Consider the following 27,561-nt stretch of genomic DNA (forward strand, 5'->3'; position numbering starts at 1 on the left):
GCACAAGCGGTATGAAGAAAAGCCACGGCTGCACTGCGTCAGGCCTGGAAATGTAAACAGTGCTCAGCAACGCTAGCTGTGAAACCGCTGTCTGGTCGGGATGCTAGTTTCACCTATGAGACCTACGCGGCCCTCCTAGTCGAGTTACCGCTGCAAAGGTAACTGCTGTAGCTGACTCCTAATCAGACGAGTCGGCCCCAACATCTCAGAAAGCATAGTTTATTTTCCAGATATAAAAGTTGATAAATAACTCCCTCTCCGGCGAGCCTCGACAGAGAGCAAGAAGCAGGAATAGCGGAATGCAGAGCTGAGCCTATCTGCGTTTAGCTAGCTAGCTAGAGGGGAGGGGAGGGGGGGGCTAGCTAATACCAGCTAGCTGTCTAGTTCCCTCTCCCCCGCTGGCTCCACTCACCGATGTGATTGTCCTCGATGTGGACGATGAGCTCGGCGAGAGACTCGAACTGGAGTCCGCAGCCCCCGAACCTGCAGGAATTGGAGAAGAACGAAGCGGCGGCGATGCCCGTCATGTTCACGGCGCTGGTGCATTCACCGGGCAGAGAGGGGGGGGGGGGGGGGGTCCAGGAGCCGGGGTGGTGAACGAGGAGGCAGAGGTTTCGGGTCCGGGGATAGGAACGGGGCAGAGCGCGGAGCAGCGGAGCAGACACCGGGCGGCCAGACAGGACAGCGGCGGACGCAGCTGGGAGGCAGGCGGGGCGGTGGGAGGAGGAGGAGGAGGGGTGGCTGGTGGCATACGTCACGACCTGCCTACCTGTTGGTATGACAGCCGCACTGACTGCGGAGTGGTATCAAAAATCAGTCTAATCTTGGCACATATACATACGTTATAAACACAATATACAAACCACACAAGTAGAACAAAAGGAAACAGATTTCTCTTTTTTAGTTTAAAAAAAAAATATATATATATATATATATATATATATATTTTTTTTTTAATGTCCTTAAAATAAGGAATCATTGGAAATTTACTGTTTGCCCCAAACGTATAAAGAAATACAAGCCCAAATCCAAAAAAGCTATGATGCTCTTTAAAAATGTAAATAAAAACAGAATGCAATGATTTGACAATCTCAAAACACCGTATAACACAGAAAAATATCAAATTGTCAAAGTAAGAAAATGTACCATATTAAGAAAAACATTAGCTCATTTTAAATCTGATGGCAGCAAAACATCTCAAAAATATTTGGAGGGGGCCATGTTTTTTCATTTTTTAACGTCTAGGAATAGGGAGACCAGGTGTCCTATTCCTGTCTGTTAGAGGATTTTATCTGCTCAACAATCCTGTATATATTGTGTCATGATGTGCCAGATGTTTTCAGTTCTACCATGAAGCCATGCGGTTATATTAGATGCAGTATGTGGTTCAACATTGTCTTGCTAAAATATGCAAGGCCTTCTCTGAAAAATACATAATCTGGATGGAAGCATATGTCCCACTAAAACCTATATATACTGCTCAGCACTAATTGTGCCTTTCCAGATGTGCTAGCTGCCAATCCATGGGCACTAATACACCCCCATATGTTCAGAGATGCAGGCTTTTGAACTGAACGCTGATAACAATACAGGTGGTCCCTCTCCTCTTTAGACCAGAAGACTAGAGAGATGTCCATGTTTTCAAAACAGAATTAAAAGTTTTGATTCGTCTGACCACAGAGCAGTTTGCCGCTTTGCCTCAGTCCATTTTAAATGATCTATGGTCAAGAGAAGATGATGGTTTTTCTGGATCATATTCACAAATTGCTTTTTCTTTGCCTGATAGGGCTTAAATTTTGTCTACAGACAGTAATTTCAGGAAGTGTTCCTGAAACCATTGCAGTGACTTGTCTAAGGCCCTGAAAATCATGGGTGTCCAGTATTTTCAGCCTTCTTTCTCACACACAGAGATTTCTCCAAATTCTCTGAATCTTATGATGGTATTTTGCACTGCAGATGACGTGACACTTAAGGTCTTCTGAAATGTTCTTTTTATACCCAATTATGTTACTGACCTGTTGCCAATTAACCTAATTATTTGCAAATTGTTCCTTCCAGCCTTTTGTTGTCTCTGTCCCAATTCTTAGGTGCTAACCTGTGCCTCCCTGCTGAAACACAAAGAAAAAAAAGATCAACATCTGAAATCACAGTTATGGTTTTAACAGATTTTTTAGCATAAAAGAGAATGCACAAGTCTACTAACGCAGTGAATTAAGATCATAAAAACAAACTTTAGTTTCTATTTCTGCTTCTAAGAGGTTGGTCAAATTGCATTACCGGTAATAAATACAGCATGTCCTTCACATGATCAGTGCCAAACTTTTAAACATCAACTTGTGTGTGCTTATTTTGTAAGTTAGATATCAAAATTTCAAACTAACTCTCAGTATAATGGGCCCACATTATCCCTTACAAACATCTTTGTTTACACGTATTTAGTTTAATGGGTTCTGGTCAAACTAAGTACTTATAGTGGGTTATATACAGTACTGTACATGTATACACTGTCTTTTTAACTGATAAAGACTATGTCTGTTACACCTGAAAAAACACAGGCACTGATCAGTTTTCTTTTCAGCTTTTGTCTTGATACATTATTACCTATTACCTTGCAGGATTCAATAAAACATAACAGATTTCATATTTGCTTCTGGTGAATACAATCTGGAATCTGAAGGAGCCTGAATAAGTCATGAAGAGAATAGATGCTGACTTCTTCTTTATATATTCATAACGGTAAATACCTGTCTCCAAGTATTTACTTTAGCAGTGTGCTTAGCGTAAATGGCTGCTGTATTTCTTTTTTAATATATTTTATGCTTTACGTAATCCCTTTAAAATGTGTATGAAATGTGCCATAAAAATACTTCCCTTGCCTTGTGATTTAGCTTTAATGGAACTGATTCACTTATTGCCGTGTCGTGAGCTAGAGCCAGCAGCTTACATGTTTCTAAACCATGTCAATGCTTTTGTCTGAAGGGGCTTCAAAAGACCAGGATGTGTGTATGTATAATGACATGGATAAGCCTTTGACAACAGAATCTATGACATCCATAAAGTTAAGTGATTAATGTTACCCTATAATGGGCTCAGTGATGAGAAGAGTACCGCGTAGCTTTGTGTGCAGTTCCCAGAGAGAGGAGAATGTCCTTAAATCACTGGGGCTGGCTAACCAGAGCCGGCTGGCCTGTGTTGGACCTGTTAATCGAGCGTTAAAATGGACTGTCATAAACCTGGCCAGTGACTTCAGCAAACAACCTTAAGACCCGGAGATACGTTTTTTTTTCTGACTGCTCTCTGTCTACTCAACCAAAACGAGACACAGTAACTAAAACACAAAATATAAAATACACTGCAACAGCCTTTGAAAGCAAACATGCCAAAACACGGTGGCGTCACCAGTGCACACGCATACACACACATGTACAGTACATGAATTCAGTGACTTCATCAGCCCAACACAGATGTTCTCTCTTACACACAAGCATACAAAAACACACTCGGGATAAACACACTCATTACGCACACGTGGTGTATCAGAACTGTGAGAGTGACGCAGTTCCCAGCACCATTACGTAAATGAGAAGTGGTAGCATGTGTTGTAAAAAGGCGAAGGGAGAAAGGGAGATACACGTCGAGAGTTTGTGGTGCATGACATCACCTGTTTTGAGGCCTGTGGGTGGCGCACAATCTTAGGTTACAGTTTGGGATTTGGAATTATCAGACACCCTTTTTATCTCCTTTCCTTTTCTTTTTTCTTTTTTGCTGGAAATGAATAGTCCAACAAGTGCACGGACTAATGGCCAACACAGTTTGCAAATACACACAGAACAAACACAGACACAAACACGCACACACACTGGGGCTCTGTTACTATGTGGGTCTGCATCTGAGGGATGGGTTGCATGTAAATTTAACTCACTACATTACATAATCAGATCTCTGCAAGTTGCATACTTTTTAAAGTATCTGTTACCAGTTAGCTATTTTTTAAGTGCACCTAATAGGAATAGTCAGAAATCAACCATGCATGACATGCATAGACTTTGCCAGCTGAGCCAGATGTGTAATGTAGCCAAAGTGAGGATTAAGCTACATAGAGATGGAGGTCAGAAAGTTTCTTTTACCTTTAACCTGAAACGCCATATTTTTTCAGACTGGGTGACATCAGGCTCTGAGTAGGCAGCTTTCTAAAGCTCCCAGACTGGCTGTTAAAAGCCAAGCCGGGGTGAAGGTGCCAGATGGTAATGGCTGGTAGAGCCCCTGAGTTATGGAGGTAGCTGTAATCTCACTGGCATTGTCTGCTTCAGGGCACCAGCCAGAGACTTCCTGGCTGCCGTCATACACTTTTTAGTCTGCCCGTGCACTGTTCACGGGCATGTACATCTGCTGTAAAACATCCCTTATCTTCGCTGAAAAACAAAACTCTGTGACTCACGTTCACATGGGGGAAGAGAAGCTCAAAACACAGAGTGACATCATCACAACTTCCTATTTCTACTTGTTGCCAGGGTGATGATAATTTGCATACTGTAAACGATTGGTGGATGATGAGTCAGTAGGGTTTGGTCCCATTTTGCAATTTAACTATAACAAGAATCGCCCTGTTCAGCTCCAGCCTGGCCGAAGCACCGGAAAAAGCTGACCAAACATGGTTTAGCTAATGGTAATGATTTGTTGTGCTTTTGTTTTGATGACATTTTGATGGGATAATTTTTTTGTATTTATTATAAACAACAGTCGACCTTTTTTAGGCAGTTTCTCTGATAAGTATGAAAAACGCATCATCCTAAAATGCCAAAAACTGTCAAATGATTCATACACTCCTTCAGAATAACTTTTGAAACTGTTCTTCCATGGATAGATAGACAGAGTATGACACTTTGCCCTGATAATCACATATGACATCATATCACCAACACAATGGCTTCCAGTGTGCAGTAGGTGATGCTAACATTAAACGTTATCTATAGCAGTGTTTTAGAGGCAATAATAAGTAACTCAACGTGCTTTAAATCTTAAATTTACATTTATATTTCTGTTGCTTTTGTTTATTGTTTTCTCAAGTTTATTATTTTACCTTTGTTTTAATTAGGTCATTGGTGTAAGGGACACACCTTTACACATGCTTTACAAACAAGTTCAATTTGATTGTTGCTTATGTTTAATTTGCGTTATACAGTTTGAACGCTCACTTTAAATCTCAGACCTAAATAAAGCCATTAGCTTTAGTGATATTTAGGTCAGCAGAATGACCTTCAAAAAGATTTCGAGGTCTCATGCTATATAAATCAATTTACAATCACTTTCTGTTTAAAGTTGGTTCTTCGTTCCCACTGTCTCCAAGTCCTCATAATGGATTATTATTACATCATTAGTTTGTTGGGGTTTTCTCTGTAATATTGTCTTTATTGTCACATTTTATTTCTTGTTTTATTATTATTATGTAATAATAATAATAATAATAATAATAATAATAATAATAATAATAATAATAATAATAATAATATCTGTAAGTCTATGTATACCGGATGTATGACCTGGACAGGTTTTTTAAACTCTCACATTTTCAAAAGAAAAGTACTCAACTACTTCTAGAAGTTTATCACCATGTCTTAAGCTGTCGTATTTTAGAAATAATGCGTATTATTGTTTTATTTATTTATTTATTTTTAAGTATAACTGTAGTGGTTTGCACATTCACCTTTCAAACGAAAGAATCCCAGGAGGGACCACAAATCCTTATGGCTTTGGGTCAGAGGGGGCATCGGGCGCAAAAGCTGTGCCAAATCAAACATGGGGAGCTACCCGCTGTGACAATCCCTTGTGAATAAAGCAGCTGGTTTATGTCTTATCTTTGCAACAGAACTTTTAGTGTTAACTTTTTAGGGTATGAGTCTTCCTCTGCCACTTTTTAGTCTGGGGTCCCACAGGGCTCAATTTTAGGGCCTCTGCTTTTTTCATTATATTTACAGCCCCTGGGAACCATCCTCAGAAGGCATGGAATATCCTTCCACTGCTACGCTGACGACTGTCAGATTTATCTGCCTCTGAAGCAGAAAGAGGCCTTCTCTATTAAGCCACTTCTAGCATGTCTAGAAGACATTAAATCTTGGATGTCCCTAAACTTTCTAAAATGTAATTCAAGAAAAACTGAGGTTATTCTGTTTGGTCCTAGTGGACCTTGTGAACCCTCTGCTATTGATTTGGGAACCCTGGCAGAGTATTTTAAATCTGTTTTTACAAACGTGGGTTTTAATATGGACAGTGATTTTAAATTAGACAGTCAAATTAGTGCTACTGTCAAGTCCAGTTTTTAATCATTTAAGGCGCTTGGCAAAGATAAGACCTATTTTATCCAGGCCGCATCTTGAAATGGTAATCCATGCTTTTATTTCATCTCGTTTAGATTACTGTAATGCACTGTATTTTGGAGTTAGTCAGCATCTTCTCTCTCGTCTGCAGCTGGTCCAAAATGCTGCTGCACGACTTTTAACCAGAACTCGTAAAAGAGAGCACATAACTCCCATCCTGGCTTCACTCCATTGGCTGCCTGTATATCTTAGAGTTCATTTTAAAATTCTCATGTTTGTTTTTAAATGTTTAAACGGTCTTGCCCCAACTTACCTCTCTGAGCTTCTGCATCTTTACCCACCCCCCAGGTCTCTCAGGTCAGCTGTTAAGCTGCTCCTGGAGGTACCCAGGTCCAAGAGAAAGCTCAGAGGGGACAGGGCCTTCTCTATTGCTGCTCCTAATCTGTGGAACAATCTTTCCCAGCACATTAGAGAGGCCCCTTCACTGTCCACTTTTAAAACATATCTTAAAACCCATTTTTACTCCTTGGCTTATGACACAGTCTGACCCTGATTTTATTGTTTTAATCTAATATGCTGATTTTATTGTTTTAAATGTCATTCTCATCATCATTTTTATACTATTTTATTATTGTTTTTGCTATTTGTGCTAATTTTATTATTTTAAATGTCATTTTAATAATCAGCTTATTTTTTATTTTTTAAATATTTTTTATTTATTTTATATTATTTTAATTTATTTTAATTTATTTCTTATTTTTTAACATGTTCAATGTATCATTTCTGGCATGTCAAGTGTACAGCACTTTGTGTTCAGCTGGGGGCTGATCTGAAAGTGCTATATAAATAAATTTCTTGCTTGAAAGTAGCTACTGTCTGGGCCGTAACACTGACTTTCTAAATGGAAGACTAGTACTTTCTAAAAAGCCCCTTCATTATTATTATTATTATTATTATTATCATGTTGCTTTGGGTGATGACAGGATGTACTTAACGTTTCGTTGAAATCACTTCAGGGTTTCAGCTTTATTTTCAAGCAAATAGTCTCATACCGTTGACTGTCTAACGTTCTGAGAAGAAGAAAAAGACCCGGAGGCTCTCGCTCATTTGGACACGTAAACTCGATACAGACGCTGGAACGTCCCGTTTCAGACACACACCAAAAGTGGGGACAGGATAAAAACAAACAAACAAACAAACACTTAACTGGGTCTCATCCGCCCACCCGGTCTGCCCCGTGTCCCGTCACGTTGCCGTTGGTGTGTCTACCCGGTGGGTCTGTCACTGACTCCGGTCCAGCACCACGCTGCTGCTATTGCTGCTGTTCCGTCCCGTCCCCCTCACCGTGTCGTAACCCCGCCCCTCTCAAGCCCTCTCTCCGTACGGGACCGCAATGATTTAGAAGTTCAGGAATCCCACGTGACGTCACCGGGAGGGTGATGTAATGCTTCTGTAAATAGAACGTATTGTAATCTCGCTCCAGTCCAACGTGGTTCCTCTCTGGAGCGCCGCTCGTCTACTCTCTACTTGTAGGTAAGTCTTTTACTTCCATTCACAAAACTTTCTAGCTCCGCGGCAACCGCTCTCCTGATACTGTGCCTTTATTATTATTTTTTTTATTTTTTTATTTTGACGGTTTAAAAAGAAAAAGGAAAGAAAAGTTGACGGCGGAACTTTTTAGCGAGGTGTCCCGGTGAAGTCTCATCACCCAGCGGAAAGGTTGAGCGCTCCTGTCTATTTGGGGTGTGTGACAGCACTCTCTGTACAGCTGTGCCGGGCTTGTTTATGAGTTGAACAGGTTCCTTTACGGTGCGGTAGGAGGAAAAGACAACTCACACACACAAACACACATAAACACACACACACAAATACCGGTCAAGTTCTTGAGACGCAGGCAGTGACCGTCCGGAGGACTTTTTGGTTAAGGACTGCGATTTAAATTGAGCAGAATGAGCTCCATGCCAGCTGCTGTCATGATTCATCCATCAGATACGGGGGACTTGAAGAAGTGTAGTGAGTAACTAAACCTGGCACCTTTTTAAAAATGATTTCTTTGATGCTTACAGGTGATATTAAAAGTTGTGCGTGTTTTTCTGTGAGTCATAGTAACCGAGTGTAAGTGTAGAACAATGACAGTTAAAAAATGAGGCGGGAAAACTTTTTTGTCAACGTAAATCCTGTCTTAAACTGACAGTATGTTGCCTGGTCTGTTGTTGAGTTCATCCGTTAAGGATGACGTCATTGCGCATTGAAGTGCCCGCTCTGACAGAAGGTTTTGCTGGAAATGTGCTGAGTCTGCTAATCTTGTACAAGAGCAGAAAGAGGGGGCAGAGGGGTTACAAACTGGATGCTGGGCTTTAAATTTTTACATTTGTCTGTAAAATGTGAGCTTGTGAAACACTTCGAGTACAGCTGACTGTGGCACGCTGTTACATACTGCTGATACATAAAACTACTAATAAACCTGCTTTCTGTATTAGCTGAGAATCAAAACCTTAAATACTTTGATCAATCTCCGATCTTGCTGGAATTCTGGTGTTGTGATCACCTAGTTACTGGTTTATTTTCAAGCACACAAGCACACGCACACCTATGAAGTCACCTCTACTTGCCTGGGGTTGGAAAATGGGGGCTGAGGCAGGTTCGAACCTGTCACGAGTAGGCCTGAAGTGCAGCCCTCCCTTCGCAGGCTTCCACCCTCATTCCTTCTCTCTTTCATTCATTGTGTCCTCCTCCTCCTGCTTTCCTCTCCCTCTCTCGATCACTGCCACTTGCCCTTTCCATTTTCCTCGCCATCAACCTAATGTCACTCTCCACCTCCCACCCGTCCTCTCACTCAACACACACACACACACACACACACACACACACACACACACACACACACACACACACACACACACACACACACACACACACACACACACTTTCTTTCCACTTCTTATGGATGCCTTTACTTTTGCCCTCTCTTTCCCAACTCGTCTCTTCGGCTCTCAGTCTTTCCCATAACATCAGCACGCGCTTTGCTGTCTTCTCATTGCTCTCGGCTCACGCTTACACAAGGGGTGGGGGAGTTTGCAACCTGTGAATATGCTTCTCATAACCACCATCTCCTCCCACAGCAACACTGGTAACATTTGTTGACCCTTGTCACCTGTTGTCACCTGGCTGAGGATTTGAAGACCTTCTTACTTTGTGCTTCAACAGCAGTCTTCAAATAATTCACAATTGCTCCACATCGACGGCTTAATATCCTCGCAGCAGAGGCAACTGGGTCGGTTCTGGGTTGGCACTGCAAGCTGGTTTATTACTGTGACTCTCATAAGCATTTGTGTTGATAATTTTATCCCAGTGACTTGATGTAAGACATGGCGAGCACTTATCCTTTCATCACACCAGTATTATTAACTGATACCCCGATGAAAGCCTAATTGTAGCCTGAAACAATTGCACTATACTTAGTCCCCACTCCAAGTGAAAAGTAAAGCTCCCAATGCTGGAAGGCTTTGATGCCCTTCTTGTGTTTACGTGTAATTACTAATGAGTAATGAAAGGCTGGAAAAAAACATGGTTTGTACGCTATAGGGCTCGTCCTAATACCTAGTGTATGCTCTCACCCCCGTCCGTTGGCACCAAAGGGATCATTTTCGTCAACTTAATATTGTGTCTCAGGAAGAAACATCCATCATCTGTGGCAACTATCTCATTACACACGGCTTCCACAATAAAGGCACGATAATAGGTGAACAGTATGTGAATTATCCGTGTAAATACAAAACATAAAACAGGGAACCTCAGGCTGCCTGCTGGGTGAGCTCATCTGAGCTGTGATCTGAGACTGCAGGTAAATAAATTCTTCTCACTTCTTCTGTTTGTGCAGGCTTGTGTATGACATGAATGACAAACAGGACAGGCCTTATATGTGCGGCGCCCCGGGCTGCTCTCAGGTCAGTAGAATGCTATATACGTGTGGCATTACAAGGACTGTAATGGTCATTTAAAAAAAACCAAAAAAAAAAACCCAGGATGTCAGACCTAATCATCAATGAAATGAGTAACGATCAAGCTGTAGAATATAGGAGGAGTTTCTGATAAATACAAATGTTTCTGAAGTGATGAATAACCTAAAATACTTAACAGACTAAGAGCATCATGATGTCTTAGTCAGCTTAAGATGTAATCAGCTGCTTTAACTGAGAAAATCATCCCGCGTGTCACAGCTGCACGCATCCCTTCACATCTCTCTTCCTGTGTTGGTGTGCTGCAGCGCTTCCAGTTAGAGGAACATCTGATCATCCACAGGCACAAGCATGAGATGACCCTCAAGTTCCCCTCCATAAAGACAGATGCAGCATTCACAGGTAAGGAAGAAAATGAGCTTCTCTGAGATTTCATCCTAGTCTCCCAGTGACCGCATCTCCTGGCTGCACATGTCTGTGGTGAAACTTCCTCCTTTTCAAGATCAGTGCTTGATATATATTTTTTTTAAAAAGATGACGATATACTATACAGTATGAAGTCAGATAACCCACCAAAGCAAGCTTCCTTCCCTCAAACAGACTACAAATGGTCTCGTGTTGCAGCATGTACAGTATACTCCATCAGATTAGAGCCAAAACACAGATAACAGCACTTTGATTTAAAAACGTGGAGAGTAGGTGCACCGGTCTCTGCACGGCCCATGTAAAACACAGTATTTCACTGCTTCTAGAGCTCATGGTTTTAATTTAGCACAATTTAGCCATCATTTAAATGTATATTAATCATTACTGTGCTCTGTATTTACAACACAAATATTCATGAGGAGTGAAAATAAAATTCCAAAATTGTTTAATTGTTTCTAATTCAGTTCTATGCAACAGACTGATAATAGCAGCAAGACTGCTGAACCTTCTCCGATTGTTTTAAAAGCACTGATATTGTAAATTCATCCTCTTCCTATTTTTTTAAGGATGTTTTTTTCTACAAGAGGAAAGATAAAGATTCTTCCTGTTTCAAGATCTGCTAAGTCAGAGAAAATTTCCTTAGCTTGTTTTGTGTGTCTGTGTGTAGATTCAGTGTCCGGTCATGTGTTTCAATGGCAAAAATAAGAATTTAGGAAAGGTTTGCTCTTAAAAAAAGTAAGCATCTAACAACAGTTGACAATTTCACTCAGACTATATCAAACACATTTGCAGTGATTTCCAGGGAAACAAATGCCCCATTAAGATTAGTCCCATTGTGAACGGCTGTAAAATGCTGATTCTGCATCTAAATTAACTTTGCAAGCCTCACATTTCTGTGTTATGCACTACCTGCTCAGGCTACAGTAGTAGTATTAGTATCTTTAACATCAAAACAACCTCCAGACGATCATATAAACACAGTTTTTAAATATTGTGCTTCCACATTAACATTTCTGTGAATACATACTGACCATGAGCAGGAAGCAGTGGCTTGGCTGCTTGTAGAAAATATGAGTAAGTACGAGTCCCAATGCCAAAACAAGAAGAATTTCCACCTCATCTTCAGCCCGGACTAAAGCAACATATGAGCATAAGCTGGCTTTTGTGGTGGTGTAGGAATCAATGCAAAGCAGTACAACCAAAGTATTACCCCATCGCCAGTGGAAGCCGTGGTGCTGAGAAAAGTGTAGCCACACAAGAAAGGTGAAATCATAAAAGTCATGGAAGCCATGCTGCGATGTTTTGGCTTCATTTTTGTGACAATTTTGGAGGCGAACGTGGCTGTTGGTGTCAATGTTTTCCCCAAAGATTTGTCTGGATGTAAACAACGGCGCAAGATCTGGCCTCTGCAGACTCTCCCTCTGCACCTCCGTCCTGCAGCCTGTCACGCCTCCTGCAGGAACTCCCCTGTCAAAACAAAAACCCTCATGTGACCTCTGACCTCTATGTGTTTAGACGGCTCAGGGAGAGACAGACTGATGTTATCAGGCAGAGACGGAGAGCTCAGCTGAGAGGAGACTCGTTCCTCTTCTTCGCATGACGACCTGCACCACTGTTAATTTAGAAAGCAAAAAAAGCTTAAACTACAGTCTGTTTTGGCAAGTGCTTCAAATTTTTTTAAAAAGCAAATCCATTTTTTTTCCCTCTCTTTTGTTTCCATTTGGATGCAATGACTCTAGACCAGACTCCGACGCCGACACGATTTCTGCAGAACTGCGAAGAGGTTGGTCTCTTCAAGGAGATCGAGGAAGAATTTCTTCAAGCACAAGAGGAGGAAAACAAGAAGCAGGTAAGTCTGACAAGTTTTTTTATTATCATATTATTTTATTTCACTTAAAATAAACCATCAGTTCTAGTCTGATGTTAGCTGGAAAGAAGCAAGTATTAAGACATGATGCAGATCCGTCCCCCGGTGCTGCTGAGAGTTTATGTTTTGAGTGACACTTGTTTGTGAGGGAGTCAGGCCCGGTCAGACAGCTGCAGATATCTGACCTGCTGCAGGAAAGACACACCGAGCGATCACATTCTACCCTGTAAATTAAACAGCTAGTCGTCACACTCAGAGACAACTAAACAAGTGCACACACTCTCATCGCTGTCACCACAGGCATTATAAAAGAGAAATGTGGCACTCAAAGCAATTAAATCAAAATATTTGGGACAATTTTGAAAGAGCATGTATAGAGAGTGGTAGTATGACTACCAGGGGGAAAAAAGCTTTTTAAAGCTTGATTTTGGAGGCAAAGACAGTTCAATTCATTGTTATTTATATGGCACCTAATCACAGCATCACTCACCTCAAGACTTTAATGTAAAGGCTCTACAATACTAGAGCAAAAAAACCCAAATTAGATGATCTCCAATGAGCAAGCACTTGGTGACAGTGGGAGGGAAAACACACACTTGGAAACCTCTAGCAGAACTAAGTTCAGAGGGGGGCAGATAGGGGGTGGCTGAGGGGAGGGGAGGGAGACAGGACAAAAGACGTGCTGTGGAAGAGAGCCAGAGATTAATAATAACCAATGATTTAATGCACAGTGGTGTATAAACACGTAGTGACTGAAGAAACACTCAGTGCATCATGAGAGGGTCACCTGATCCAGCCCTAACTATATATTTTATCAAAAAGGAAAGTTTAAGCCTAATCTTAAAGATAGGAGCTTGTTGCACGGAAGAGGGGCCTGAAAGCTGAAGGCTCTTCCTCCCATTCTACTTTCAAGTACCCTAGGAACCATAAGTAAACGAGCAGTCTGAGACCAAAGTGCTCTATTGGGATGATATGGTATTATGAGGTCTTTAAGATATGGTGGGGACTGATAGACAGAAACCTTTTAAGTGATTTGACACATTTGACAGGTGAGTGTATATAAGCAATATTAATCTCCCTGTGAACAATGAAATTAAAGTTAATATAGGTAATGCTTAAAAAAACTGCTCTGCCGCATCTCATGATGGCTGCCATGTGTCTGCGTTAGTGTCTAAAAGGACTTTGACTGGCACTGTAATCTCTGATCGTAAAAGACTTCAATCATTTACTGCCCCACAAGTTTACAATGGTCTCAGCTGTTTGTCTTTTTTTTTTTATTCTTTCCACAGTCGCTTTCTCATAATGGGCCCTCCTGTATGAGCCAGCACCAGCTCAAACCCCAACATCAGCTCCAGCACCCACCCCAGCCTCAGCACCCACATCCCCAACCACCGCTGCATCATCCCCAGACTCATGCACTGCATCATCCCCAGACACATGGCCCCATGATGGCCCCTAGCTGCAGCCTGGCCGCCCAGCAAGCCCTGTCCTCCTCCCAGTCTGGATCAGTCATCACCCAGGCTACCTCCACCCTAACACACTCCGAGTAAGTTCACACAGACGCACACACACACATTTACCTACAGGCATCGAAACACATATATGTGTATCTTACATTTTCCCTACATCGCACACGCAAACACATTTCCTTTTCTCATTCTTTCTTTTTCCTCCTGTTATGGACGCATTATAAATCATTCCGCCGCTCACAAGCTGGCGTTTCCGCTGCATAATTCATCACTTCATTAATGAAGTGAGAGGAAGAAGCAGGAAAAAAATTATACGTCAGTTTAGTGAGAGAATTAAGTAACTCCAAAAGTGATGAAGAACCACTGCATAAAAAGCCACTCAGTCCCTTAGACGCTACCCACCCCACCATGCAGCTACTGTCTCTGTTACATGTCTGCAAAGACTCAGAACCAGACCGGAGTCTCTCAGCGCCTGGGCAGCTTCCTTGGCTCCCTGGTTATCACCCAGTTCTACAGACAGATTAGAGGAGTTCCTGTCTTTCATCTGACCAGCTCCCTGCAGCTGCTCCCACTCCTCCTAAAAGGCCGGCTATGAATTTGTGAAACCTAGTAAACAGTCCGCCCTCACAAGTTCTCATAATACACACATACAGGGTTCATTATGTATTCTGCTCTTCATTATGCTGTATATTTACAGCATTCTGTTTGATAAGGAAAAAAAGGTGTTTTCAAGTACTTATTTAATTGTTTACTGACTAATATTACTTGCAACTTTAGGTAATACAAGTAATTTTCATCTCTAATTTCATAAAGAAAAACGAACTCATGCCTGCCACAGCAACATAATTAAATAATTTCACTTGTTTATAATAACGTGTATATCAGGTTACCTTAAAAATGAAACTTAAAAAAACTGAACATTAAACTGTTTATGTGTAACTTTTTATTTAAAAAAATTTCACATATGTCTTTGTCTGCCTCTTAAAATGTTTTTCAGCTAATACAAGAAATCTACCCTTTTCAGTCAGCTTTAATCACTAACAGAAACAGTGTACCTCATATTCTGGGCAATAAGCACAACATGAAGCCTACAGCTTTATTGGGACTAAAGCATTTCACAGTTAGGCCGGTGGATTATCCAGATTAACTCTATGAATGTTTCTAGACAGAGAAAATGCTGTTGTTTGTTTTTTCAGTGTAAACTTTAATTGCTTTAACCTCTAAGCTGTGGTGCTTTAAAATAGGAAAAACTGGAATGAGAAAATGTTTGAAAGGCATCAGCCTCTAGTTTCTAAACATTTGCCAGTTTAGAATGTGGAGGACCAAAACCTAACCCTAACCTTACTCCTAATCCTGTAATAATAATAATGATAATAATAATAAGCATTTTTGGGCCTGTTTGTCTTTATTCTTGTGCCATCAGCCCACCTATAAATACACCTGTACGGGCCTAGGCACACTCACATATTTCTACAAGTTGGAACCATTTTACATTTGCTTGAGAAGATTTTGACTTTTATAGTTTTTCTTTTTTTAGTGTAACATTTTCTCTACCAGTCCTAGTTATTACAGCAATGTCATTTTTGCATTTATGACTATTTTAAGGCTTTATTAATTCACGGGAGAGCAGATGTATGATATTCTGAGATCAAACTGGACACGTTGTGATTAAAAAAAGATTTTTTTGTGTGTTTTCTGGGGTTTAGTTATGCTAAATATAGTAAATAGCGATTCCCGCCCAAATGTCAATCTTACATAAAAGTGCCATAAATATTTTGAGCGACAGCTAAAATCACTTTCAACAAGTAAAACCTGCATTCAGGTGCCAGATCTTATGAATAAAAACAGACTACAAGCATCTTACATGGTCAGTTACAGAGTGGCTAAAAACAACAAACCCCACACTGTTGTGGAGGACCTCATTCTCCCTGCTGCTTTAGATATGGTAGGGACAATGTTGGGGGAAAAGGCAAAAAAGACGATACAGTCCATTCCATCATCAAACAATACTGTCTTACGGCGCATCAATGCAATGTCAGAAAATGTTTTACAGCAGCTACTTCTGCGCATACGCCACAGTGAATGTTATGCAATACAGCTAGATGAGTCCACGGATGTGGCTGGCCTGGCGCATCTTCTCGTATATGTGCGCTACATTCATGAAGGAACCATCAAGGAGGACATGCTGTTCTGTAAACCGCTGGAACAAAGGACAACTGCCGCAGATATTTTTCAAAAGCTGGACACATTCATGAACACACATGGACTCGTGTGGGACAGATGTGTTGGCATCTGTACTGATGGCGCACGGGCCATGACTGGGAGACACGGAGGTGTGGTTTCGCGTGTGCAAGCAGTCGCGCCAGATGCCTCCTGGGTACACTGCAGCATCCACCGAGAGGCTCTTGCTGCAAAGGGAATACCTGTCCGTTTGAAACATGTTTTGGACACTAGTGTAAAAATGGTTAACTTTGTGAAAGCCAGGCCGCTGAACTCCCGCTTATTTGCTGCGTTGTGCAATGAGATGGGCAGCGAGCATGAGACATTATTACTCCACACAGAGGTTCGCTGGCTATCTAGAGGGAAAGTGCTGACCCGTTTCTTTGAGTTGAGGGATGAACTTAAAGTTTTCTTCAGTAACCATCCCTTTGAGCTGTCTGAACATTTGCATGATGAAGAGTACCTTACCTGCCTGGCTTATCTGTGTGATATATTTTCTCGTCTGAACGAGCTCAATCTCGGATTACAAGGCGTTTCTGCAACTATATTCAATGTTCAAGATAAAGTTGAGGCCATGATAAAGAAGTTAAACCTTTGGAAGAACTGCTTGGATACAAACAACACTGAAGTCTTTCCTGTGCTGCATGATTTTCTGTGCTCTAATGATCTCACACTATCTAAAAGTGTAAAGCGCGAATGTAACGTGCACCTTGAGGAGCTGGCGGTGCAGTTACGCCGATACTTCCCAGAGACGGACGGCTCAAATGATTGGATACGTCACCCGTTCACCGCCGTGCCTACTTCGTTATCACCGTCTGACCAGGAGAGCCTAATTGAAATCGCCACAGATGGATCTCTAAAAGTTGAACACGCTCAAAAGAACCTGGCGGATTTCTGGATAGGGCTGCGCACTGAACAGCCCGCGCTGGCTAAGCGCGCTGTCAAGACTCTGATGCCTTTCGCCACCACATACTTATGCGAAAAGGGATTTTCTGCTTTAACAAACATGAAAACAAAATACAGAGCAAGACTTTGTGTGGAAAACGATTTAAGACTCAGCCTTTCCCAAATTGAGCCAAACATTGAAGAGCTGTGTGCCTCTGCTCAAGCACATCCATCACATTAAATAAAGTTCTGTTTAATGAAAGTTCATGGCCTTTATGCTCTCGACAAAAAAGTGAATTCTAATAAATCCTTTGATACACTGCTAGTATTAAGTAGTAAAGTTTGTTATTAAAACTCTGTCATTACTAAAAAATATTGATAAATTCATTTGGTGGTGAGAAATAATCGACTGTGCAGTATTTATCTTTATGCATGCGATATTGCAATGTATTTATAGACACTAATTAAGAGTCGTTCGTAGTAGGGGGTATGCGGCTGAGGGTGACATGTCTCAAGGGGTACGTGGCTGGAAAAAGTTTGGGAAGCACTGCTGTAGACAAACAAAAGGCTGTCAAATCTGTTGTTGATTAGATGAATCAAGGTGCCACAAGTGAGTCAGTGACATAATTAGCTCCAAACATCTGTCCAGGCTCAGACAGGACGTGACAGGACAGTGGGGAGCGAGCTGACAGTCATTTATGGCAGCATTAATCAGTGCTAGCTGAATCCAGACAGCATGTTAGTCAGTGAAACCCGCTAAGAGTTACTAAGTGAACTCTGGATCGGGCATCTGGCTGTTTCCCCAAGTGTTTACCACCGGTTTCCATAGTGACCTGGTCTGAATGTCTGGCTGCTGGCCTGGTAGAACTGTTGTGGTTATGTTAGGAAATGCTGTTTTGGTTTGTCTGCGCTTTGTTGTATTCTAAAAGGGTCGCATACCCTCAGATTCGGCGATGACATCATTGATGATGACCTCAGCGTGGCCATGCAGGCCCACGCTGTCCGACTGGCAAAGAGCCAGAGGGGTTAGGTCAGCACATGGCACCCTGGGTCTCTGGATCCCCCCCGCGCTGATCTGCAGGCTTTCCACCTCCCTCTCGGGCTGTCATTTTTCTCCACGTCTTTCTTTTCTTTCCATTTTTTTTAAACTTCATCACTCTTTCTCTTGTCAGCGCTTTACCTCAAAACTCTGTTTACAGCTCTCTCCTGGCATACAATAACACATCAGTGCTTTTTGATCACATTGGAGTGTTTAAGGGCTCTCAGAGACTCCTCAGTAACATTTGTTTCTAGTGGTTGGCGGCTTTGATTTGCCAACTTGCCAATGTTTTGACACATCTGCCTTTGAGACTTCTCCGCCATCCCAAAACAATGAGGCTCAGTGGAATTTAGGTTGTGCTACTCCCCATGTCAAAAAAGTTCAACAGCAACATCTTTGCCTAGAGAACTTAATATTCTGGACAATAAGCAGAACACCCTGTCAACAGTTTCGTAAGGGACTATTTCCTCCGTAGAAAGTAGTTCCAGTAAAATCTGTTAAATGTATGAAATAAACAGGATGACTGAAATGCTGCTTCTAGAAAGATATACTCCTGCTTTACTTTAGGAAACTGTGCCAACTCGTTGCTCAGACGAAGGTAAGCCTGCCAGCTAAAATCACTTATCTTTTCCTTTTGAAAAAATATTTGAAGTAAGTAGTAGAAATCAAACATGATGTTAGTTCAGCCAAGTTACCCTCACCTGCAGTGGTAGCAGATCAGCTGATCTCAGTGCTAGCCTACATCATCAGCTGATGGCTCAGCTGATACCCTTGTAAACAGTGGGAGGGCTATTTTAGCTGCTGTAGCACATCTGCAAGCCACTTTGCAACCCACCTCTTCCCTAGCTCAGTGGCATATCTGTTGCCACTGTTACCAGCTCTGTTTTGTGTGAAGGTCCTACACATTAAAGTGCAGGGAGGTCCCAGAACAGCGCCATTCTGCTGGCTTTGTATACATTTTTTGTTTGTAGATTTGGATACAGCTTCCCCTAAAAATAAGACGATATGACCATTCTCACATCTCACCTCCATCTGCCATTAAGACCCAGCTATAAATGTTTCAACTTGCACCTCTTACTGAACCTGGTTTTATGAAACTTTGGCTGTGGACGGCTCTCTAGCATGACCCGTCTCTATCGCTCTCTCCCTCTTCGGCTCACCACAGGCCGGTTCCCGGGCCGCTGTCGTGCCTCCTTCACATGCGGAACAGACACAGGCAGCCGCTGCCAGCCTCCTTACCTGGCACCCTGCCAGACCCCGCCATGCAAGGGGCATCTGCTCAGCACATGACTGTAAGTATGGAAGGGGATGGTGTTTGTCATGTTCAGACTCCCACACATTCAAACACGCATGCCTGATGATTTATAGATGCAGGTATAGTGGACCCATGACAGGAAAATTCACTTTTGTGGATAAATTAATCAAAATGTCAAAACTCCAGATGGATGTGACCTTTGGGGGAACTCTTCATACTTGAGGTTTATGTGGATACAAGCTGCTGCTTCCCTTTGTCACAGCTGAAAGATTCTTTTTGTGTCTACTGTTTCTTCTTCAGATGGAGAAGCAGATGTCTTGTGCAATGGGTATACCGGCTCCTGTACACAACCCCTCCTGTTCTTCACCCCAGGTAGGTGATCATCAGTCAGTCTGACTACCTTTTTCCACTATTTCCATTATTGGAGCTAATAACATTATATTAGCATTACACTAATAATGCATTACACCACAGCTGTTTATGAAGAGTGGATTTCTGCATGTTTCATCAACTCCCAGCATATTATATCTTATCCTAACGTTTTGGTTGTCTGTGGTTCAGGAGGCAGAGTGAGGTTGAGTGAGGTAAGCTAACAATTGAAAGGTTGGAGGTTCAATCCCAGTCTGCACTTTGAATCTTTCTGTGGCAGGATTCTGAACCCTGCTGCACTCGGTGTGTTTTATTGTTAGACAAAGCACTTAGGTGTAAACTAAAGTGCTATATGAATGACTGATTGGGTGACTGAGGCTTATAGTAAGCTCAGTTAGAACAGAGATGTCCATTATATATACCCTTTACCATCCTGCTCCAGCTCATAACACTGTGTATCATCATCACTCAGAACATCCGGTGCAATATTACTAAAGTCTGTAAAGTAGGAGTGTGTTTGTGTGTGTATAATAACTTATACTGATCTCATATTCTGATATCTTTATATTGATATATATGTATTTGAATATATTTTTGTCTTAACTATATGCACCACTCAGAGAGTTGCTCCAAATTTGGTTGTACACCTGTAGAATGACAAATAGTCGCGTTCTATTCTAATCTGTTCTATAATGGCTCAAAATGTGGGTGATTTTTCAATAAAGACAAATTCATAGTGTTATGTAACACTTAAAAAAAAGACACCCGGCCTCACCTTCTGCCTTTGCCATAGTCCTTTCTAATCAGCACAGACAGGAAATAGAATGTAACTCTACCCCCAAACACACACACACACACACATTGGACCACAGGAAGTCACAATCTACATGCTCCCCCGTGGCTTTCTCAGTTGTTTTATTTCCCTTGCGTCAACAAGCGTGCGATCTTTTCGCTTGTAAATTTTACATATCCTCTTTTCACCTGCATCTGGAATTAATAGTTAAAAATATTTTGCTATCAAAAGCTACTTCAAATGGGAAAACTGTGAAATAGCCCCACACACACAAACACACACACAGGCATGGACGCAGGTTGTGGCTTCTTGTGGAGGAGCTCGCATACAGAGTGGCAACTGAAAAGTGGTTTCAGATTGCGGAGCCACTCAGGTGGCAAGTTTACTTCTGACCCTCTTTTCTTACACTCTCTCACACACACGCACACATACATAAAAGGGTACCCGATGACCCAACACATTCTTACCTTACCTTAGCTTTTATTACTGAAGCAACTCCTTACTTTAAACCTTAATCCTGATGCAGAATCTTAACCCTCAAACAACACTTTGACTTTTTGTCAGGTTTGTAACACTCACCAAGATGCAACACATTTGTTCCACAAATGTCCTCAGTGGATGCAAAGAGGTGGAGTGAGTCATCTACATATTGGTTTGTCAGTGGTTCAGTCCGGGATACTTACCCCCCCCCCGGTGCACCTACTGTGAGTGTATGTGTTGTAGGTAACGTTCCTAAAGTACACAGAATAAAGTGCTGCATGAATGTGTGTGTGTGAGCAGGTGAATGAGTCTTGTAGTATAAATCTAAGGAATTATATTGGTCCTCGGAAAGGTTTTTCTTTTTCGAAACAGGCCTCCGCTTATTTAAAACATCAGAAAGTGTGTTAACGTGCCTCTGTTGTACAGTAACGCTACACTCAGCTCAAGTGGAAAAGTAAACATTTGACAAGTGGATCAGTGTTTCATGTACAGTTTTGTGTCTTCATTCACTGATCCCTTCAGACAGAAATATCAACGTGGTGTGTCATCCAAGCCAAGGAGACCCATGATGTAATCGCCGGCCTCAGTGTCAGGGTGTTTCTATCTAGTAAACACAACTGAAGGACTCGTGTCCCGCTCTATTTAGTGTGTGTGTGTGGCTGTGCGTGTGTGTATGACTGGCAGCCTGGCTGGCTGGTAAAGCTGGCACAGACAGCTCAATGACCTCATCCTTGGCACCAGTTAAATGTGCTCTCTTTTTACTTCACTGAATGGTGAAGAGAGAGAGAGAGCGAGAGAGAGAGAAATCTGCTTCTTCTCTTAAAGAAATATTGTGTAACAGGGAGCAGATAACAGTATTGCCAGGGAGGGACTGGAATGGGGGGGGTGATGTCATGCTCCAAACATGACCTCTCCCTCTCTTGCTTTTCTCTGCTGAGTGTTGGAGAAAGGTGAGATGAGGTTTAATTTAGCTCGTACAGTCTGTTTAGTCAGATGATACACGGGAATGATAAAGTGTGAAGGTATCAAGCTGCAGACGGCAGCATTTATTGGAACACGTTATCCCTCTCATCAACAGTTGTCTTCGCAGTTGCGGACGCTGAGGAGAAGTGGCGAGGATGGAAAAGAAGGAGGGTTTGACCCGCAGATATTGTTTGCATCGAGGTGCAGGACGCGGCTTGAAGTGGCCCGTTGCTTCAAAGAGAACCTGCTGTTACTAATTTAGCAGGCGTTAAGGATAAACCATAGACTGAACACTATGACTCAAGTCTTTTGACTGTAGCCACATTTTTTTTTTTAGTTTGGAGTCTAAAGTTACCATATTTGGGGAAAGAAAGTTGAGTTCTTAGAAGGCTGTATCCATACACTGTATGGGTGAACTGCACAGCCACAGATGGCCGCTAATTAGTAATTTTCTTGCTATGATATATAAAATGAAATGTAGGAATTTCAGGCCAGTAGTGGAAAGAAAAAAAGCTGTCTCACTTGACCTTTGTAAACATTTTCCATTTGAGTTTATAGACTCAGTTTATGCGCCATACAGATAATAAAAAAATGAGGTCTGCTTCATAAATCTTGATCATGCTATGGTTCAAAAGACCACATTGGCTATTGAGCTGACAATCACAAGTCAGTAGCCAATAGTCAGACCTGCCCCTCTCTTTCACGTCCATTCTTCACAAGCAAAACACCGTCGCCAGCTTGAGGCTTCAAAGCGGGACCTCAAAGCAGTGCGTGACGTCAGGGCAGCTACGTCCATCTTTTATACTGTCTGTGGTTCTTATCTACCTCAGATATTATGATGTCATCATATTGCCTAGCAGCTACACATCCAAAGGGCTAAAATTATCAACTTGTAGTGTTTATCCACTGATAACACCTGATAAAGGCATTGTATCATTTTAATTTCACAGACGCATTATTATTTTTTTCCATGCACTAGTACTAATAAAATACTAAAAGAAACCCTCACGCAACAAAGTGGAAACAGTCACTTGCTGAATTGCTCGTTTGTGCCGTAAGCCACACAACAATTGATAATTCCATTAAAAATGCTCAGTCCAGAGGTCCAGTTCAATGACTGGCCAAAACTGGCCACTGTCAAACTTTAAAAGTGTAATTAGAAGAATGACAAAGAAATGAAACTGCAATACAATTTCTATTAGGGGAGTATTCACAGAGACCAAAACCATTCTTTCAGAAGAGTTTAATCTTGCTTTTTAATGCTGTTAAGTTGGGCGTTTTAACATAGTCATCTTTCCTTTTTGACAAAGCATATAGTCAAGGCTGGATCAGGTCACGCTGAATCCTCCTTTAGTTTCACTGCAATAGCTCTAGGCTGCTGGGAACTTCCCAAGTGTTTCTTCTTCACCGTTCCTATGTGTTTTCACACACTCTGCATTGAATCGTGAGCTATTATTCATCTCTGGTTCTCCTCCAAAGTGTGGTTTTGTCCTGTCTTCCTCCCCTTGCCCCCAACTGGTCACAGTAGATGGCCGCTCCTCCCCGAGTCTGTTTCTGCTGGAGGTTTCTTCCTGTTAAAAGGGAGTTTTTCATTCTCACTGTCACCGAAGTGCTTGCTCATAGGTCATCTGATTGTTGGGGTTTTCTCTGTTTTCTTTGAATTATTCTAGGGTTTTTAACTTACATTATAAAGCACCTTGAGGCGACTGTTGTTGGGATTTGGTGCTATATAAATACAGTTGAACTGAAATGAACAGTTGTCTGTTGGGATTGTCTCACTGTGCAAGCCAGCCTCGTGTGGTCATTTGAGGAACTGCAGTTTTATGGCCTTTCTGTGTGGTTATAGGGCTTCTGAGCATTCTCTAACATATTGACCATGAAAGGGGTAAATAAATATCTTTATAATCCAACATGAAAAAGAAAAGGAAAGTCTTCCTCAGTTGAATTCACGTTAATTGTTTGTATTTTCTTAATCTGGTTACTAGTATATACTTATTATCCTCTGAACATAGTTCAGAGGCTGATATCAGAGTGGATAGTGGTTAGATCTCTTCAGATTTCTAAATCATTGCACATAGAAGTGATAATAATTTAACTTTTTAATAGCATCACATGATTAATTAACTTGTTCTTTTTTTGTTTATTATCTATTTCGGCTCAGAGATCCAAGCAGACATTGGGCCACCATTATCAACAGCACCACCCAGGAATGATCACCATCAGTAACAATGTGCCACCCATGGGCCACATGATAGAGATGATGCCACAGCGTCACCAGACACCTCCACTACAACAACAACAACCACAACAGCAGCACCACCATCATCATCATCCTCAGCCTCATCCCTCACAGCTTCCGCCTGTGCCTCTTACCTACCAACAGCGGTGCCATGCTCCCCACCCACAGCATCTTGGAAGCACCCAGAGCCACCAGCTGCACCAGGCAGGGAATTTACCACCTCACGCTCAGGCTCACCAATCACCGCCTTCACATTTACACCCAGGCTCACCGCCTGCACCTCCACTGTCTGCTCCTGCGCAGGTATAATGCTTTATATTTAACGATGGCTGGGTTTTTTGTGCATTCAAGCACAGTTACTTGAAAAAGTTGTTGTTTTTGTTCTGCAGTTATCACCAGTTGCACAGCAGATGCAGCCTTCCCAGCCATCTCACACTCATGCAGTGCAGGCAGGCGGTAGCTGCAGCGGAGGTGGTGTAGGAGGAAGCGGAAACCGTCGAAGGAGGACAGTAGAGCAGGACCCCGACGAGCGAAGGCAGAAGTTTCTGGAACGTAACCGGGCCGCAGCCACCCGCTGCCGACAGAAGAGGAAGCTGTGGGTGTCATCACTGGAGAAGAAAGCTGAAGAGCTGACGCACACAAACCTTCAGCTACAGGTGGGATGTGCTCTGAGCACAAGACACACTCACATCAACACAACCTACACTTCGAGAGTGCTTACCATTTCACTGTGTTTGCTTCCAGAACGAGGTGACGTCACTGAAGTCGGAGGTGGGTCAGCTGAAGCAGATTCTGCTCACCCACAAGGACTGTCCTGTCACTGCTCGGCAGAGGGAGGCACAGGGGTACCCCAGTGAGTAAAACCCCCCTTCCCTGTAACCCTGTGTAGAAATCTCACCAGCTTTTCCAGATGCCTGACACCAGTCATCTCCATCCACCACTGAGGGTGTAATTCACACATTAAACCTTGTGTACCCACAATTACACATGCACTCGCTATTACACAGGGGGTTCTTAAACTTCTCGAGGCCAAGAACCCCTAAGAGGGGAGAAAATGTCCTAAGAAACCCCTCATATTTTCTGATTTAAATGCAGCTTTACCTGCTGACTTAATATAGATAATAATTAAAGCTACTTGCTAGCCCGTATGTCAAAAAGACAAGAAGCCGAACAGCTGGAATGGTTAATTACACCCTGAGAAAAGTGTGTGATAGCTGATGATAGACTGACGTGATGTGTCACAATCACATCTGATGGCGAGCTTCTGTCAGCCCAAAGATAACACAGGCAGGAGTAAATGTCCCCATCTGTAAATATGCACTTTTTATTATAAAATTATTTTTTTGCAAATTATTTGCCCTTTGACTTTTGGATGCAGACACCTGGTGCTCCCACTTTGAGAACCACTGCTCTACACACCGAGGACCTTAAAGTGGACCTATTATGCTTTCTCCTATTTTCTGTCATATATACGCACTGTTATTAAAATTGGTACCAGTTTTTTATGTATGTACATGTGAGCAAAGAATTTGTTTTTTCCTCATGGACATGGATGTGTATGATGTCAAGAGAGGGGATATCCTTATGTGGTTATGTCAGGTATGCAGCCATGGCTGTGAGCACAGAAACCCCACCCAACCTGCTTTTCAAACCTTCTGTTCTGGGCACAACAGTTGTTTCAGAAAGCTGACTAAAAAGGGGAGGGAGACGAAGGGACAAACAGGAATTATCATGAAAAATGAGCATAATAGGTCCACTTTAAACTGTGTCTTAAAGTGCTAAACAAACAGCACAAAAGAGTAAAGTAACTCTTGCTTTAAACCCCGCTGTGTCCAAAAAAATTAGCAATGCACTTTTGAAGAGATCAGGGGGAAAAAAGCACTGCACTCTTGATTTAATTTAAAGGAATATCAAGTTTGTCCTTCTGTTTTAATGAACCACACCGCAATGGTATTTGAGATAACTTGTAGTACCATGCTACTAGCATTGTTTTGCCTTGCATGAAGCTAGCAGGGAACAAGTTGCCTTTCTTGCACTCCACAGGCGGCTTCAAGTTTATGTCAAACAGTGACTGAAACTGACCTGTAACGAAAGATATTTAAAAAGTGAAACGCTGTGGCCTAAGCAGACAAAGACGTATGTGTCAAGAGTTTCTTAGAACAAAGAGAGATGCAATATTGGCACATTTCATATTCATATATTTCTACTGTTCTTTATACATGTATGTACAGTATTCAATTGTTAAAATAAAGGAGCTATTTTCATTTAATCTCAAATGCCGTGGCTTTTTATTTGATGCCTACAATCTCCAACACCAAAAAGCAGAGAGTCAGAACTTTATAAGTGACTTTGACAGCTGTCTCTATGTCCAGCTGCAGGGGTGAGCCCTGGAAGAAGTCCCACCCCTGCAGGTCCTGGGTTTGATCTGCAAGCCATCCAACATAACAGCATCTCCACTTCCTCGACGTCTGGAGGCGATTCGGGCCACGACCTCCAGCCCGGACACTAGCCTGCAACGTATAGGTGAAATCCCAAACTGGATAGGATTGGGATTTTATAAATCCATGTGAACGCTTGAGGTATTTTTCAACACGATCAGCAGATTTTCTGTGAGAAGATCAGAAACACTTACTGAGAGAGAGAGAGATCTGTCGCTTCATTTCTCCAAACAGGTGCATAAAATGCACTTTCTGAAAGCCTTGTTAAAACTGTGATGGCAACTGGATCCTGTGCTTATTCAGATAATGTCTGTTTTCTTTTGACATGAGCCTAACGTTGCCTCCTACCTACTCGCTATGACACATCTTTTTAGTATCATTCTCTGGCATATCTTGCACTAATTCAGAAAAAGAGACTATAACTTTTTTTGGTTTGTTTTAATTGGGCAGCTCCAAGTGCACCTTTTTCCATTTTTGAGCAGAGGCAGCTTACCTTAAATAACACAACAAAGTTTTTGTTGTTTTGGGTGTTTTTTCTACAGGTAATTCAAATTATAAGATAAATATTTTATCCTAAAATTTCCCATTTCATTGATTTGTAAATATTAGTTAATTAAACCTGCAACTGTGTTGGAAAGCTACTGAAAACAGTATTTTCTTTAAGGCACTTTTTTGTGACTGCCTTGAGTCACTGAGTAATTATAAACTACACTTCATGTCTCAGTCCCTGCTAGTTTAATTAAATTTACACAGAAGTTACACTTTTTGTACTGTAAAGACGCTGACAATCGCTGTAAACCTAATGCAAAAATTAAAAAAAAATATTATTCTGGTATCTTTTTGTG

At 41.9% G+C, this 27,561-nt stretch overlaps 2 protein-coding genes across 8 annotated transcripts in view; one reads left to right on the plus strand and one right to left on the minus strand.

The window, feature by feature from the left end:
• jazf1a (JAZF zinc finger 1a) overlaps positions 1–3,213 on the minus strand; it is a 22,624-nt gene extending 19,411 nt beyond the window's left edge. Inside the window, exons 1-3 of one of the 2 annotated variants that reach the window (XM_026157002.2) lie at positions 3,078–3,201; positions 2,016–2,108; positions 413–793 (exon numbers count right to left, since the gene is read on the minus strand). In XM_026157002.2, the coding sequence (XP_026012787.1) occupies positions 413–527 (115 nt within the window). In that variant the 5' untranslated portion in view covers positions 528–793; positions 2,016–2,108; positions 3,078–3,201. Of the gene's footprint in view, positions 1–412; positions 794–2,015; positions 2,109–3,077 lie in introns of both variants that reach the window. The other variant, XM_080296449.1, reaches the window with a different exon arrangement.
• Positions 3,214–6,292: 3,079 nt separating this feature from the next.
• Positions 6,293–27,551, plus strand: LOC113014499 (cyclic AMP-responsive element-binding protein 5-like). 6 transcript variants are annotated; one of them, XM_026156075.2, is made up of 11 exons: positions 6,293–8,327; positions 10,195–10,261; positions 10,582–10,675; positions 12,439–12,548; positions 13,856–14,112; positions 19,345–19,471; positions 19,735–19,806; positions 24,201–24,581; positions 24,668–24,934; positions 25,023–25,131; positions 26,651–27,551. In XM_026156075.2, exons 2-11 carry the CDS (start codon positions 10,208–10,210, stop codon positions 26,785–26,787), a joined length of 1,608 nt encoding a protein of 535 aa, XP_026011860.1. In that variant the 5' UTR covers positions 6,293–8,327; positions 10,195–10,207; the 3' UTR covers positions 26,788–27,551. The 6 variants fall into 6 exon arrangements, with proteins under 6 accessions (XP_026011860.1, XP_026011859.1, XP_026011861.1 ...); XM_026156074.2 differs by having other exon boundaries at positions 6,293–7,847; XM_026156076.2 differs by having other exon boundaries at positions 6,293–7,843.
• The last annotated feature ends 10 nt before the right edge of the window (positions 27,552–27,561 follow it).

Source organism: Astatotilapia calliptera, chromosome 22, assembly GCF_964374335.1.
Source record: "Astatotilapia calliptera chromosome 22, fAstCal68.1, whole genome shotgun sequence".
Classification (NCBI taxonomy): Eukaryota; Metazoa; Chordata; class Actinopteri; order Cichliformes; family Cichlidae; genus Astatotilapia; species Astatotilapia calliptera.

What these genes read in the sequence shown, in the direction of transcription:
- LOC113014499 (XM_026156075.2), top strand. Translation starts at nt 10,208, where the DNA reads ATGAATGACAAACAGGACAGGCCTTATATGTGCGGCGCCCCGGGCTGC. An exon ending in TCCACCCTAACACACTCCGA is followed by an intron (nt 14,113 to 19,344) that starts GTAAGTTCACAC and finishes GGCTCACCACAG; the next exon opens with GCCGGTTCCCGGGCCGCTGT. An exon ending in CACTGTCTGCTCCTGCGCAG is followed by an intron (nt 24,582 to 24,667) that starts GTATAATGCTTT and finishes TTTGTTCTGCAG; the next exon opens with TTATCACCAGTTGCACAGCA.